Source organism: Galleria mellonella, unplaced genomic scaffold, assembly GCF_026898425.1.
Source record: "Galleria mellonella isolate WM207_F2 unplaced genomic scaffold, CSIRO_AGI_GalMel_v1 utg171, whole genome shotgun sequence".
Lineage (NCBI taxonomy): Eukaryota > Metazoa > Arthropoda > Insecta > Lepidoptera > Pyralidae > Galleria > Galleria mellonella.
This window is the reverse complement of record NW_026442014.1, coordinates 6,702,171-6,718,597: the sequence shown is the minus strand read 5'-3', so window position 1 is coordinate 6,718,597 and position 16,427 is coordinate 6,702,171. Positions and strand designations below refer to the sequence as shown.

General features: G+C 32.4%; 1 protein-coding gene across 4 annotated transcripts in view; it reads left to right on the top strand.

Moving 5' to 3' along the window:
- Positions 1-16,427, top strand: part of LOC113518274 (arfGAP with SH3 domain, ANK repeat and PH domain-containing protein) — a 57,301-nt gene that overhangs the window by 27,054 nt on the left and 13,820 nt on the right. For all 4 annotated transcript variants that reach the window (XM_026903119.3, XM_031912969.2, XM_052892834.1 and 1 more), the window contains exons 3-5: positions 1,196-1,344; positions 8,710-8,964; positions 16,135-16,380. In XM_026903119.3, coding sequence (XP_026758920.2) covers positions 1,196-1,344; positions 8,710-8,964; positions 16,135-16,380 — 650 coding nt within the window. The remainder of the gene's footprint in view (positions 1-1,195; positions 1,345-8,709; positions 8,965-16,134; positions 16,381-16,427) is intronic.

Sequence of the window (16,427 nt, the reverse complement as noted above, 5' to 3'; positions counted from 1 at the left end):
TGAAACTTTAATTCCAAGGAGAGCTAAAAGCCCCTTCTATAAAGTTGCTAACGCAATTTATACGAATGTGTTCATATTGTAGCCAGCTGTTTCACTTACATGTGGGAGATTTGCTATTGGAACTTCAGTAAAATATTGATTACCTGTCTATTTGATGAAACTGTATATATTTACCTTCATCTACATAACAAGATCATGTATGTCAAATTGAATAGACAGATACTAAATTGACGTTCTATATTTTAAAAAGTTTTCTGATCTCTCAATTTTAACCATAGCCGAAGATATTAATGATCTAATCTGATGATAAAGTCTGAAAGGGAGACAACGGGCTTTCGATTTAAATTGTACTTTTTTCTGATTAATTAAAACCTCAATGCAGAGGGGTGTTCGAAGATTGAAACATTTAATTTGTCTGTCTCTGTTGACGTCTACCAGAGGGAGACTTTGTACAAAAGTCGTTTGCTTGGGTACTTCTGTCCCATTCGTGATTCTACCGTGAAGCAGTTGTTATTACATGGCTGTGTTTGGAAGTTTGGAGACTGGGATGTGGCAGTGAATTCACAGGGTACAAAGGAATAACACCTTAGTCTTCAGGAATGGTAACACATGGGGGGTATCATGGGCGGTATCATGGGCGAAACAGTACACTGTTATATTTAAGGTACTGCTCGTGTTTATAGGCGATGGATACTACTTTCCATTAAGTGGGCCGTCAGTTTCTTTGCTGTTCTAAGTCACATAACAAAAAAAACGGTTAATGCTCACATTTATTAAATTAAATGACATGATTATCTACAACTTTAGATCAATCGCCTGACAAACTTATAGATAATATATTTTGAGTACTCTTTATCAATTGAATTACCTATTTATTGTGTTCGGTGTTATTTGTAAAAAATATCACCGTAGACGATTTATTTCTCGTATTGGGATTATGTATTTTAATACTACATATTTTTTATAGTATGTTTTCGTTGTATTCTATATTTTATTGATGACGGATCATATTTTATTAATACATTTATAATCAGCGCCACAGCATATCTATGGTATGATGTTTTTTTACTTTAGCTGTCATGAAAACGATTACCAGTTTTCGTTTGGGCCATCAGTATGTTTGCATTTTTCATTTGTAATGAAAATAATGTCTACAAATGTTGTCCTAACTTCTGTACGTACTTTATTGTTTTAGCACACGTGGACAACGAGATGTATTTGGCGCGAGCCTTGGAAAGGCTCGGTGGAAACGCTCTCAACAAAGATTCAGAGCCAGACATCGCAGCAGCGTTCCTCAAGTTCGCTGTCGTCACCAAAGAGTTATCAGCCCTTATGAAGACATTGGTGAGTTTATCTTAATTATTTATAAAAGATGCTAATTTGGCTTTTCAAATATTACATACATTTTCAATAATACATTTCATTAATAATTATATTTTATGGATATATTGATTATAATTATCTTCAAAATTGACCAGTCATTTATATATATATAATAAATTCATTATTACTTTTCTATTAATTACAAGGATTTATAATAATCAATCATTAATTTACAAAACTATTGCTGTGGTCTTTGACAAATGGGGTTTGACTACCGTCTGTAATAGGATTAAAATATATACGTTCCTCGATTAAAGCCATTTAAAACTTATGTGCTTGAGGTAAACTAATAATGTTGATAATACACCTTAACATTTTCTTGATAATAGATCGATGGCAAATTTATTAATGTTCTAAATTTTATCGATACGTTTTCACGTAGTAACTAAGAATCGACACCTATCTGGAGACAGATATACGTCTATTTGAAAAAAGTACTCAGTTGTTCTTACAAACTGCGAAAACACCACGTAACTTTTAACATAAGTTGAACTTTTTATGTTTTTATAATTTGTTTTGTCGTAAATATGAGCACTATACATGTATTTGCTGAAATATTAAACAATAAGTGTTTTTTTTTTTTAAATCACTGATAGGTTATTATAGGTTATACTATAGGTTGAAACCTATCACTTTATCCTTCCAATATCACTCAACTATCAATTGCTTTATTTCCAACCTCAATAGTATGATGATCATGATTTTATTATTTTACACCTAATTATAATCTGCGTTTGGTAAAGGTAACATGATATCCGCCTATCAGTTTTGCGGAACGCGATTGGTATTTACATACATAGTCCTTCTCAGAATATGCGAGTGAAGGCATAAACATTCGGTATAGGTTGGCAACTAAACTGACGTAGTTATCGGTGCGTGGGCGCAGCGGCAGATTTACAAGAAAATAGGTCAGGGTGATGAGAGGTCGAAATACAAATGTTAGCATCTACCAAGCGATTAATGCTCATAACTCAAATATGTTGAATGAATACGGGCTATATTGTTTTGTATGATTTTTATATGAGCAGTTTCACTTTACCAACTCTCTTAAGTTAGTGTTGTATTCCCGATAGCACTACATGTTGCATGTATGCACTTTGGCTCCAAAACCTCACCATTATAAAGATAAAAAAAAAAAAAAAAAACTTAAATTCATTGTGTCTATATTATCCATTTAATATATTAACACATACACATAAATAAAATTGTTATATATGTATATCGTCTATAGATGTCGATGTCCATATAGTGGTATATATGGTATGTCAATCTATAATTCTACCCGAAATGTCAAAATAAAAGTAAGTAGCATACAGAACCGTAACCAAAAAATAAAATTATGGATTAAAAATGTTTTATAAGAGACGGGAATTAACGCGATCATTTAGGTAAACTATGATAATTTACTTGAATATCATCTCTAAAACTATTTACAATTAAATTGAAGAATGACGATGTAGTAGAATAATATAGACAAAATATTCAACATACGACACAACAAATGACTGTTACGTCAATTATTATATTATGATTAAAAAAATAGCCATTTAGTTCCCAATAACATAAGATTCATTTGTTGTTATTCATAAAGAAAATATTAACTGCTAATGCAGCATACCTACACATTTTTTATATAGTTCTAGTATTTAAATACAATGTTTTGCGTAAATAATGTAACATATAATATTACTAAGTAGCTTACAGGGACACGTTTCGAACCTCGCTCCAATTTACTAATCCTCGTGCATATACGAGCATAAAGAGTACGGAGCTCTCCTTTTGGACTGCGCAGAATCCTCGACCTACCCTTGACCTGGCATTGCAGTCCTTTGTCCTTGTTCAAAGCTGTGAAGCTTTGATATTTTAGGGAGAAATATTTAGCATTATACATATGATACAATGGCTTTTATAGTAACCGTCCATAGTTTATTTATAACAAAAAAGTTGTATAAATAACTTGGGATACAAGAGGGCCGCCTTAGTCGTGAGCATTGACCGCATAAGAGGTATCAAGGGCGGTACGCTATATGCTATGATGTTCATGCTATTGTTTATAACTTTGTCAGAGAAGGCAAGTCCAATTTTAACCGGGAGGTCAGTCGGGAGCCCAACTCGATTGGGCAGCGTTCAGGAAATTACGCCACATTTTCGTATCCTCTTACGGAATCGATACATAATACGCTGCTAGCTGTATGAGGAAGGTTAAAGATGTAGAGAGGGTTATATTCGGAATTTTTCTGCGTCATAGAATTCGAAACGAGATAATCCGCAGAAAAATTAATATGACTGAATGAATGATCAGAAATCTAAAGTGATAAGTAAGTAATACAATAATTATGTCACATATTTTTCACCACTTTTGCTCTTCATATGCGCATTCTGTTTTTACCTAATAGTTAGCTGGTAGAGAATGCCATATGGTATTAAGCTCGCCATTTGTATAAAGTTTTATTGTACAATAAATAATAAATAAATAAATAATCGGTAGACCATAAAGCTCGAATAACTGGCAAGTGATTGAGTCAGTAATGAGGAGTAGGTAGCTCAGGAACGTTTTAATTTTCTTACGACTCTACAGTCTACAGGAAAGGCCTATGTTTAATAATTAACACGCTCAGTTAATGTCTGAAATGATTGATGATTATGAAGCTATATACAGATTGATAATATTCAGTTCTCTCTAATTATTCCGGTAAAGATCTGACGTAAAGTTAGTTACACACAAATTTTTACATGACAAGAGAGTCTATAAAATAACTTCGTTTATGTTACTTGACCCGCCTTTGAGTCGACAACTTGTCATGTCTCGCATGAAGGGAGACCCGGCTTCCTCGCTCTGCTTCCCCGACAAAATTTTTCTTTATGGGTAATCACTTTTCTTTACATAAATACGAGTTTTTTAATATATTAAAACTGTTTTTTATATCTGCATTATTTACGTGTGTAAAGGATATTATTATACCTAATGTAGGCTATAGGTACCTAATAAAAAAGTTTTTGAAAGTTGACTTACCGTACCATATCAGCCATTGACTGTTTACTGTTGAACATAGGTCTCCCCTTATTAGGCGGTTTTGCCAATGGTTGCCACGCTTAGCAAGCGCGTTGGCAACTGCAGCCAGACTTTGATGATGTTTGAAGAGCTGCTGCCTATCCTTCGGCCATTAATCTCCCTTAGTCATCTCTTACGACTGTCACGGGAAGGGAAAAGGTGGTCCATTCTACACCGAGACCACACGGCGGTTGACTTATACAATCAAGTTCTGTAAAACGAAGTTTCGAATATCGAGAGTGCATACAAAATTTATGACTTTTTCTGACTTTTTCCGACTTTATGGGCAACTATTCCAATTCTTTTACTAAGAGCTTTAACCAGACTATTATGTAAATAAAAAAAAATAGTGAAATCGGTTCAGCTTTTCTCAAGTGATGCGTTTACCAATGTTGTTTTTTTGTATATAGGTATTAAAGGGATGATCCATGCCCAGTAGTGAGATATTAATAGGTGGACTTAATATGAGGAGATAAGACATAATAACGTAAGGTGTAGCTACTTGTAATTTTAGATGTTTGCTGCAATTATTGACTATTAAAATCAATGTTTAATAAAAATGAACTTCCTTATTATTAATTTAGTTTAATACCTAGCTTTGCTTTGTCGTAAACACCTAAAGGCTCTTCATTTTAATATTTGATGTGTGAAACGCTTTGAGGTACCTGTTAAATATTCATTTAAACCTGTCAGACCGAGACCTTTTAACTCGACATTTGTTATAGAATTATTAATGAACAGCTTTTTTACTTGAAGGAAGATTTTGTGTATTATAAGCATAAATTAATGAAGAATTTGAGATGAACGACAACTCTGCCTATAATTTTTTTAATGTATGAACTTTCTACATACTTAAGTTTAATAGAAAATTTTTCGGTCATTACGCGTCGTGACCTGAAAGCATAATTTAATTGTATCCGTGACATAACTAATAAAAATGTAACATAAAAAACTATATAATTGCATATTTAAATTATATGCCCATTAGGACAGTCGTTCAATAACTAGTTTATAATTATTTTGTTTATAAAGTACACATAAAAGAGAATACAAGTGGATATATATTATATAAATTTTATATAAATAATTATATATAAATTATATATAGAAAATATTATATAAATGTACAGCGCTGTTAGAAAATTCTCACTCAAAATGACTGAAATGAATCAACAATAAAACGAATTTTTAGAATTCAAAACTCGTTCTATTTTCATTTTACTGGTAAAGTTTGATGTTTGCCAGTTGTTGAATTACTTTACAAAGTTCCAATGATTTTATCATAATACATTTCGTTTGCTTTGATAGTGCTCTAGGGAATAAGGTTTTATTAATTAATAAAACTCAGTAGTTAATGTTTATTAATAATCTTAGTAATGTATGTCATATCGCACCATATTTACTTGACAAAGATTACATTAATCGATAATTAACTTATAAAGTTACCGAAATGAAGCATAATGAAAGGTCAAATGTAATAGTTGAAGGTCAAATCTTTACTAGTTATAGTTGTTTTAATCGTGTGACAAAGATTTAAATACAATGGCGTGGTATAAACTTTTTGTTTGCTGCACCATACTAGTTAAATGATGATCGTGATATGTGTAACTCGTACATTACGTTTTTGTTACTTAATTTATATGAACTGGCTTGGATTCATTTAGTTTAATGTGCAATTTTTAGTCTAGTCATGTATTGATAGTGTTTTGTATTTTTTACTCGACTACTCAAAAAAGAAGTGCAATGTTTTTGATTTCTTTATTCCGCCATTCCGAAAGTATGGCATATTATCAGAATCATCATCCCTATTAAGACTGGCTATATATATATATATATATATATATTAAATAGTTTTTAGCTGGTACGTCGTATTTTAATATTCAGAGAAAAGAGAATTCGTTCTACTGCTTCCTACGAAGAACTCCAGGACTTATAACACCCATATCATCTGCAATACAGGAATTAGTGTTCATCAAAATAGTGTGAACAATCACACTATTTTTGATGAACTCCTGTACTATCTGTTTCTCGTGATTTTGCCCGCGTGCACCATTGTTAAATGTACTAGGATATATACTCGTAATCTACCCGTGTATACAACTTAATTTAAATCTGTTCAATTATTTCAGCGTTGAGTAACAAACATATAACAAACTTTCACATTTATACTATTAGTAAGATAATAATCTTATCTCTTATTCGGTATTATTTGTTAAACAAATTGTATATAATGCACCTACAATACACAAGTTATCTAAACAAATCTTGCCTACATTCCACTAATTTACTGAAAGCGAAAGCTCGAGTGTTTATTGTTCTGAGGAGCACTGTGTAAGTTAATCGAGCGTTACATATTACGATGGGAATATTGCGTGCAAGCCATTGTGTTAAAGATATCAATCGACATTATGTCCTATGAGGAGTTTACCCGCATCTAAATATCGCTATTAATCGATTTGTTGATTACCAAATGCGGTATAATATATGTTTTCTTTTTTTTTTTTTCAAATTATTAAAAATTGATTCTGGTTAATGTTTAAAGTCCAATATAGTAAAAAAGTCAAGTCAATTTTTGATAATAATGTCCGGGAAGAGTTCATTCATTGTTTAGTTCAACCCTTTATCCTACAGTCCCTCGTCGTTACCGACGCATTAACTCTAAAGGTTTCACAGCCACTGAGTTACCATTTCATTTTGAAAGCCCCTTTAAGTTTTTAATTACACTGCTATTATTAAAGTAGTAACAGAATCTTCAGAACAGATTTGTCTTAAATAATAATTTTATTTTAGTTGATTACAGAACCCTATACGTATACAGAAACAATACCTATGTATTTTCAAGTAGGATTCCTACATTGCAGGTAGAGAAAGTGTCAAATATCATTATTTTTATCTCATCAATATGATTGAAAAGGTTTGCTGAAAGAAACTTCTTATTAGAGATAAACTCGCCTTTGTGCATTACGTTTAAAATTAATTGTTTTTAACATTATGTTTGTATACAATAAAGAATATGAGTGGTTTATTATTGATTATATTACAGATTTAGTTCAATGATATATTATCAATTTTTAAAGCGCAAAGGACCAAAAATTTACTAGATAAAATGTATATCTTTGGCAAATGTGCAAAAATCGATGTCTAAAGGCCATGGCATATAATCTTCATTTGCCAATACGTGTGCACGAAATTATGGTTGTGGTTGCTCAACTGTCACAGATACTGAGCTCGCAAGCGTTGACTATTCGGGCGGTGCATTTGCAATAGCCTAGAACTGTTTGTCTACATCATACATATACATTTGAATATATGTCGTAACTATTATGTATTTTGCGTGTCAATATTAGGCTCTATTATTATATAAAGATGCTAACTTATAGATTCCGAGTTCCTATATAAACTTTAAATCGAAAGAAGTGTTATGAATTGACCGAAAGATCACAGTAGATTGTATTTTCAAAGTTTTGGTGGAAAACAGGATTTTCTATAAACACTAAACCTTTATAATCACATCACCGCTAGATTTAGATGTGCGTGACATGCTTAATTTCGTTTACAGAATGAAGTGAAAATTATTAGTATATTTTAATAGAGGGAGTGTTTTGTTAGCACTTGACATTTTCCTTAATGAAATAGTCCCAATGTTAAACCCTAATTCAAAAAACACCATTATGAACTTCGTGTACTAACGCTTAGCATTAGGCTTAAAAAATGTTGGTAGGGGTGACACAAAATGTTCAATCCATGTTTCATCAAGTTCAACACATTCATTTATTTAGGGGAAAATTCAGTGACACTGATAAAGTATGCTAATGATTTTGTCTAAATTGTGTATTGAAGTATGTACGTCATCTAAATGTGTCTGTTGTCTATCAACCACAGTTGTGATTGTGAGGCAATCCGTCGCGACGTTAGCTGTCTAGCAAATCTAGAATGCAAAAGTTTTGCAATGTAATGAGCATTTACTAACAACTTGCTCTGTAATTGCCAAGTGAATGCATTCTATGTTTCTACTATTTTTTATGTAGGTAGACGTCACCTGCGCCATTATTGATTTACTACGTAATTGCTAATGCTTAGCGAGAACTTGACGACGTATTAAATGCCTCTACATGTAAATTAATTACTACTCATACCTTTTAAATTGAAGTTTGCATGATAATTCGATATAAAAGTTCTATTAATGTGTCAATGATGATAATTTATAAAAATCTAAGCAGATTTGAATGTATCTGAATTGAACTGTTAACTATTATTTCATATTTTGCCCACAGATGCAAAACATAAACAACATAGTGATGTTCCCTGTGGACAGTCTATTAAAAGGTGACTTACGGGGAGTAAAGGGCGACCTGAAGAGGCCATTTGATAAAGCATCCAAAGATTATGAGTCCAAGTACCTGAAAATTGAAAAAGAGAAAAAGTCACAGGCGAAAGAGGCTGGTCTCATTCGGAGTGAGGTGACTCCGGCCGAGATCGCGGATGAGATGGAAAAAGAGAGACGATTATTCCAGTTGCAAATGTGTGAGGTATGTTTAAAAAATGTCATATATCTAAATATAATAATAAGATATAATTATTTATACCGGTTATTACCGATTTACTTACATGTGTTTGTTTGTTTTTTTTTTTTATATTTAAGATGGCAAACAAGCTGACGGCCCCGCCTAATCGAAAATGGTAACCGTCGCCTATAAACATGAACAGCATCATGGACATTACAAACTACACTATTATCCTCATGGTTGTCACTTACTTCGCTAGTACTCATGGATTCCAGTCTAGTTCAAAGCTAAATAAATAGTAAGGTATAATAGATAAATGAGTCAGTAATAAAATTCTCCCACTTGTTGTGGTTCCTAGGTAGTACAAAATAGATTTTTATTTTAAAATAATTTTCTATATTCGTTTATTAATTTTCTGTGTATAAAGTGACTGGTGGAAAGGATAGGATATAACTATGTTTTGCTCAGACAAAAAGAGATTACTCACAACAGCGACAGTACGGAACTAACATAGAACTAAACCCTGTAATAATTTGCAACATTGATACTTTAAAGTTTCGCGAATTCTAAACTACTTTTGATAATATTTTTTGTATTTGGTCCCACGTTAATATTATTACGATTGATATTCCCGTTTTTTTTTTTAATCATTTAGTAATTAATGTTGTTTTCTAAAATCATGTGTTAACTGTTACTGAACCGCACATTTATTTGGTAGAATAAAAATGTCTCGTACAATAGTATAGTGGCTCATTTAAAAGCAATATCGATTAAAAAATCTTTCTATCGATCGTTTTGCACCTGCGAATTACACCTGCTGCCAATATATTTAATAATACATAACAATGACGCAATTCATAACAAATAAGGTTCAAAATATAGTAATTAAGTGTAGAAAAGGAGGTCGCCAACGTAAATTAGAGTCGACGTTAAACCTCTGAATTCACGTGTAACGTTCTAATTCATATGAAGCACTCAACGTTTGTAGGCATATAATGTAGAGATGTTACGAAACGTGTTTTAAGAAGATACTATTTGCTATTCGAGATTATTGAGCACACTGGCACAGAGAAAATAAACTTGCTTCTTAATATGAGAGCGGACGATCGTGCTTTATTTTTATTGGCCACTCAACTGTGGATTATTGTCGTAACATGGGTATCGCCTTTGGCATCGCTATACTATATTGCGATGTTAATCTCCAACGATTTTACGATGACTTTAACAAACATGATATCAAAGAGAATATAAAATAAAGAATTAATTCATCTTATACATATGTGCTGTTTAAAAATGAACTGAAATTAAAAGATAAATTTATAAATAATAATAAAAATCTTTTTTTTACTCTGTATCGCAAAGTACAACAAACAGTCAATAGAGTCAATAATAGCACGGGGCTTTACGGTAGTATCACATTTTTATGCAAATCGAATGCAGATATGACCTAAATACATAAATTTTCCATGAGTGTTATATTGATTTTTTTTAAACGAGTTATATATGGTATGTATATAAATTTTACCGGTGTGAATTAGAATAAAAAATATCTTACACATATAGAATATGGGACCCACTTACTGGAATTGCTACAATAGTTCGTATTCATATTTCTTGTAGATAGTTTAAGACTTAAATATTGTCTGAGCCATAGGTGTCTCTACTTTATAGTGTACCATATATTCTAATAATAATATATATGTAATATATCTAATAGGCATTATATATTTTATATGTAATACGTAACGTTTTAAATTGTAGTATATACACACATTTTGAAACATTATATTTATTACATCAGAAAGTAACATTTTAACGTTATCTTCGTCGTAAGTCGTCATGGTACGGTACAAAGTAGTTGGAAATTAAATCTTTTATGTATAAACCTACTTTAGGCTACGTGCCAAGTACTATCCCTTTAAAGGTGGTTTATTGATTTAGAATAGTCAATTAGTGGGTGCAACACGGGCAAAGACCTGTTGGCTTGTTGGCTGCGGGTTGCGGACCGTTTAATATTTATGGCAGGGTGAATTAAATTAATTTAAACTGTGCCGACTGCCTGCGAAGACTCATTAAATTAATTTTGCATCCAGAATCCCTGTCTTGTATACTCATAAAGAAAGGATGTTTGATAAGAAAGAATTAATTTCATATTTCTTAGAATGACTAAGATTTGCCAAAACTATTACTTTACATCATTATGTAAGTTAATAAGTTCAACAAATTTTATACTGTACCATTTATACTTAAAAAAAATCATTTAAAGTAGGTTTTTAGTCCCCCTTAGCTTTGACTATATGACCTAGATAGTGTCAACTGTGTAGTGTTTTGATTGAAAAATATGATGACATAAAAGATTTCTCAAAGATTTCGTCAACAAATCTTCCATGTCCAACTTAAAAGTATTATAATTTAAATTTTGCCAACATCTGACTATTTAAAAATATTATACAAGTAATGGTGTTTCTTTTATATTAAAAAAAAATATGAATGGAAAAATTTATCGTCATATAGTACTATTGATATTTCATGAAGCAAGCATACCTTTTACAATTTCTTAAACTTTAAACCTACTGGCAATACCTTTGCATATCTCGGTGCAATAAAATAAACTGCAACGTAAGAGTATTTTAAATGTAATAATGTGCCTTTTTTTTCTTTTTGTTATTTTCATCACTAATATATTTTTAAACAGGCGTATGGTTTGCTAATCCATATATTATAATAATTACAAAAATACTGTTATATAATTAAACGATAGCTATTCTTAATTTCGTATGATTCCAAATGGAATGTTACATTTGAATAAATTATGCTTTACGTAATTTTTCAAACTACATAAAAATAACTGTTACGACCTTGTCGCAGTTTTATATTATATTATTTTATTTTATATTTATTTACTACCTGATTTTACTCACAACATCGTCCGTGTGACCGGGATATGTTTACTGACCGGAATAAAAAGTAACCTGTATCTCTTCTCCATTCCACATAATATGCATATACCAAATTTTATAATGGTTAAGCCGTTAAGACGGTATAAGAAACAAACAAAGTCATTTCATAATATTAGTAAGGATCTCTTATAGAGATGTATTTAATTCTGTTGGTTTTTTTTAATGGATGATAATGGAATGGCAACCCCACACTAACGGTATACGTTGGCTAGGTACCAATGAGGAATGACATGAAAAGGCAGGTCAATTAGCCCATCATGATGATACCTGGGATTCAGCACGATAGTTTCCAGGGGGGACCACGTGGAAGTAGACCTGACAGGGTATATTGCTAGTAATGAAACTGGTAGTCCGTATTACTAACAATTTTTTCTCCCAATTCTGTCTATTGAATTCCTATGATTATATAAGAAATTAAACAAATATTCAATCATTCTTCGGATTACACTAATTGTAAAATGAATAGGTAAAGTACTAGATAATGCGATTTTAAAAATTTGTTAGGTATGCTATTGTTTTTAGTGTGAATATCATATAATCGCGTCTCTTGCATCTCTGTCATCATTTACCGATAGAATCTACTTATTCTGAGATAGTAATAATGACCGATATAACTAATTAGCTAAATGTCGAGCTAACTACTCAGTGACCCGTTACAGATAGCTTTTCCATCGACGCGGCGACGTCATCATTTCAGCACCGTGGCCTTGTGGCTTACTATCCTGATAGATAACAAGGTGTAGGTTACATGTAGAGTCCCACTGAAAACAATTTTGATTAATTTTAGATAAATTAATCACGATGGGCAAACTGACCTGCTTCATCCACATCTGTCATCCTTCACTGGTGCCCGCTAGTGTATACCGATAGCGCAGACGGGGTTACCATTCCATTTTCATCCCTCGACAAAAAAAAAACACAGTTCATTTAATCCTCAATACCTTTATTATTAGTTAAGATATAGATTAATTTCATTCGCTCATTCTTATACATATATAATTTGTATTGATTCTAACATGCTAGCAATTTTTTACGTACAGCATTCACATAATTCGCGTGCGCAATGTGAATGACCTGCCACTATCACAACACTACGATGATAGGTCAGACACACTTGGATATTTATGAGTACCACAGGTATAGTTCAAATAGAGTTTATTTGCCTTTTATTTATTTTAGTTCTTGATAAAAATTATACAAAAAATATGCTATCTACTTATTAAACTGATATCTTTTATTTATTGTTGTAATAAAAATTATGTCATATACTTTAAATAATGGACACATTATATTTATAAATTCATAGAAACCAAGTGCAAGTATTACCAGTTCACTAGAATATTACCTGTGATATTAATATCAAACATATAAATGACGTATTTAATCTAAGAACATAATTCACTTCAATTAAAATTGCACGACGTATCGCACGATATCTAAACACGGTCGCGAGATAAAAGTTACTGATAACAATAAAACGGACTTGCACTGCAATTTATAATTGTATACATCCACCATCTATATACATAGTATCTTGAAATGAAATTAATAGTATCTGTAACAATATATTTACTGCTGTCAGATAGTGTTGCAACTGTCGCCATATAGCAGTTGGTATTTGTGGCCAGCAAGAGCCGTTATTTGCAAACAATTCCTGTGTAAACAGTTAAAAGGTTATAAGTACAATGACAGTGACACTGGTTTGCTCTTGGGTATTTCTGATAATGCGTGTGAAGTGCCAGAACACGACGTCATATTGCCATTGTAGGATATTCCATTTCATCGCATCTAAATCTATTCTCTAACGCGACCTCTATGGCTTAGCCGTAAGATCGAAAATGCTTTTCAGTCGGGATTGAATGCAGTCCAAAATAATAGTAAAAGCTTGCCAAGACTGAAAAAAATATTGTTTCTCTTATCGAACTTTTATCAGAATTATAATAAGTTTCGTGATTTCTCTTCATTTCGTGATTACCTAAGCATTCAGACGGTCGTTTACCGTAGCGACCCAGTATTAGATAAGTACCATTGTACTAGTTTATTTTCGACTTAACGACAGAACGTGTTTTGTTTAAACTTCTCCATAGTCAAAGCATTACATTGTTTAATTTCTGAATTCTTATCTTTCAAAGGACAATATAATAATTGTATCTTTCCGCAGTGTACTTGTAATCTATCACTTTACGCTCTGAAGTCGTTTATCTTACTTGCTCTATGGCCCCTAACTTGCACTCTCTACCCCTAAGTATATATGCAGAATTTGCGAGAACGGGATACCTAAACAAATGCGCCTCCAACTAAAAAAATCTACTGCATTTAACCTTCACATTCTTTAAATGATCCTCTTCCAAAATTAAAAAAAAGAAATCATTTATACATGATAATTAACAATTTCACTGGTAAAATTTCGTTTTGTGCTGACAGGGTAAAAATACGATAAAGTTTCTTTGCTTTTATTTTTTGTTGTTTGCATTATTTATTCTAGTTTAATCTGGATTGAAACATGCATATTATTACTTGCGTAACACAAATGCAATGCTCTTGTTCAGCATATATTGTTCGAGTGTTCTGCCTCATTATCTTGAACTGTAATACAAATACGCCAAATGGCGTCGGGATCACGGCCATATTGCACAATAACAATTGATTTCATCTCACTCGTGCCATCTGCTGATATTTGGGTTGCTTTCAGATTTATTGTCAAGGTTTTATTCAATATAATAAACAAAGTATCATAACACTGAAACCACATTCTGAAATCACGTGATGCGTTATCATCGGCACTGTATTTAATTTAAATATGTATGTTTAATGTGTTGTTACCTATTTTGTATACCACAAATATAAATAATCACGTCAAATTTCACCGAACTTATTAAAGACGGTATTACCAGATTCTGAGTAAATATGACTCTTTCGTAATAACCAAAGCTATTATATATTTTTTAATCTTATTTTACCGTATTCTTTTAAAACCCATTATTACACCGTAGAGCGAAGTATCAACAGAATAACCTGAATTGTGATGAACTAATATTAATAAATAATCTTGATACTAATATTTGTTTGTAAAGCTATAGGTATGTACTGAGGTTATTGTTATTCGTTTTAACAGGGTATAGTTCTAAAACAATAGTTTATTCTCTTTATCAGTCAGTTATGAACTTGCGCACAACTGTTATGACTTTATTATCCTTATGATTAGAATTTGTAGTGTCCTATATTTCTACAAAATAAAAGCATGGTTATTTGTGGTTATACATGTCCGACATAATGTAGATTTTATTCCATTACTTGAGGCGGATGAAATAAGTTGGCTCTTTTAAATGTCAGATTGATTCTAATAGCATATCTTTTGGAATAGCTTCCCTAGGATCCATTTTTTTTTATCATCTCTTCCATTTAATGCTTTTCAAAACAGTTTAACTTAATCATACAATTAGTAAAAATAAGTTATGATATTTATCTGAATTACAATAAGGTTCACCTAGTTATTTTTTGTTTCTGACTGTACATGTTATAAAAAATGTCAGTGGTCATTCAAAATAAATTGTTTCCTGTCAAGTACACAACATTAGCAGACCGAGGTCATTAGCCATTGGTTGAAAAAATAGAAGTCCAGTGGTCGGTGTCGGTGCGGTACTGCAGAGACGGCCGTCAGGTCGTCGACCGGCCTTGCGCCGTCGCCACTGACCCTCGCTTTGTTCCAACTCGCACCGGCATCGCGGTACAATGCAAATACTGAAGACCCATAAGACCCACGCATTTTCTCGTCATGTTAGTAATCTTGCATGAGCACTAAATAGAATGAGTGGCTTTTTGTATCATAAAATTGGAGAAGGTACTGTAGGTGTCTCAAAGACTATAACGCAATGTAATGCAAGACGTGCTAAATACGTACTGCAAGGTTACGTAGGACGCATCACTCTTATTGCACAGCTGAGAGACAATTTTGGATTCACTATAACGTAGATGCGCGTAAGTGCGTCATCGGGTATAATTTTAACATGCGGAAGGGTTTCACATAATATTCGTAATTTCAACAGTCTAACTCGCACAACCGTCTGTCTCGCCGCGTTCCATCAGCCACCGTCTGATGAAGTAATATAATCATGCCCACGCGCAGTTTTTGGCGACATTCTGTCTGATTGTCCAGTGAGATAGGCTGGCTTAATTTCATTTTCGCGGTGGTCACTATAACATTGAGTGGATTGATATTTCGTTTTTATTTTAGTACCTGATTAAATTCAATGAAATCAAGACGAAGAAAGGAATCGAGCTGTTACAGCACCTTGTAGAATACTATCATGCGCAGACAAATTACTTCCAAGATGGACTTAAGACAATTGAACATTTCGGTGTGTATGTTGCGGACTTGAGTGTACAATTACAGAAGATCAGACAGCAGCAGGACGACGAGAGGAGGAAGTTACTTGAATTAAGGAATATGTTGAGGGCAGCGGCGCCACAAGATAGGGAGGTTAGACATTTTTTTCTATATTTTATATGTCATTACATCTTAGTTTT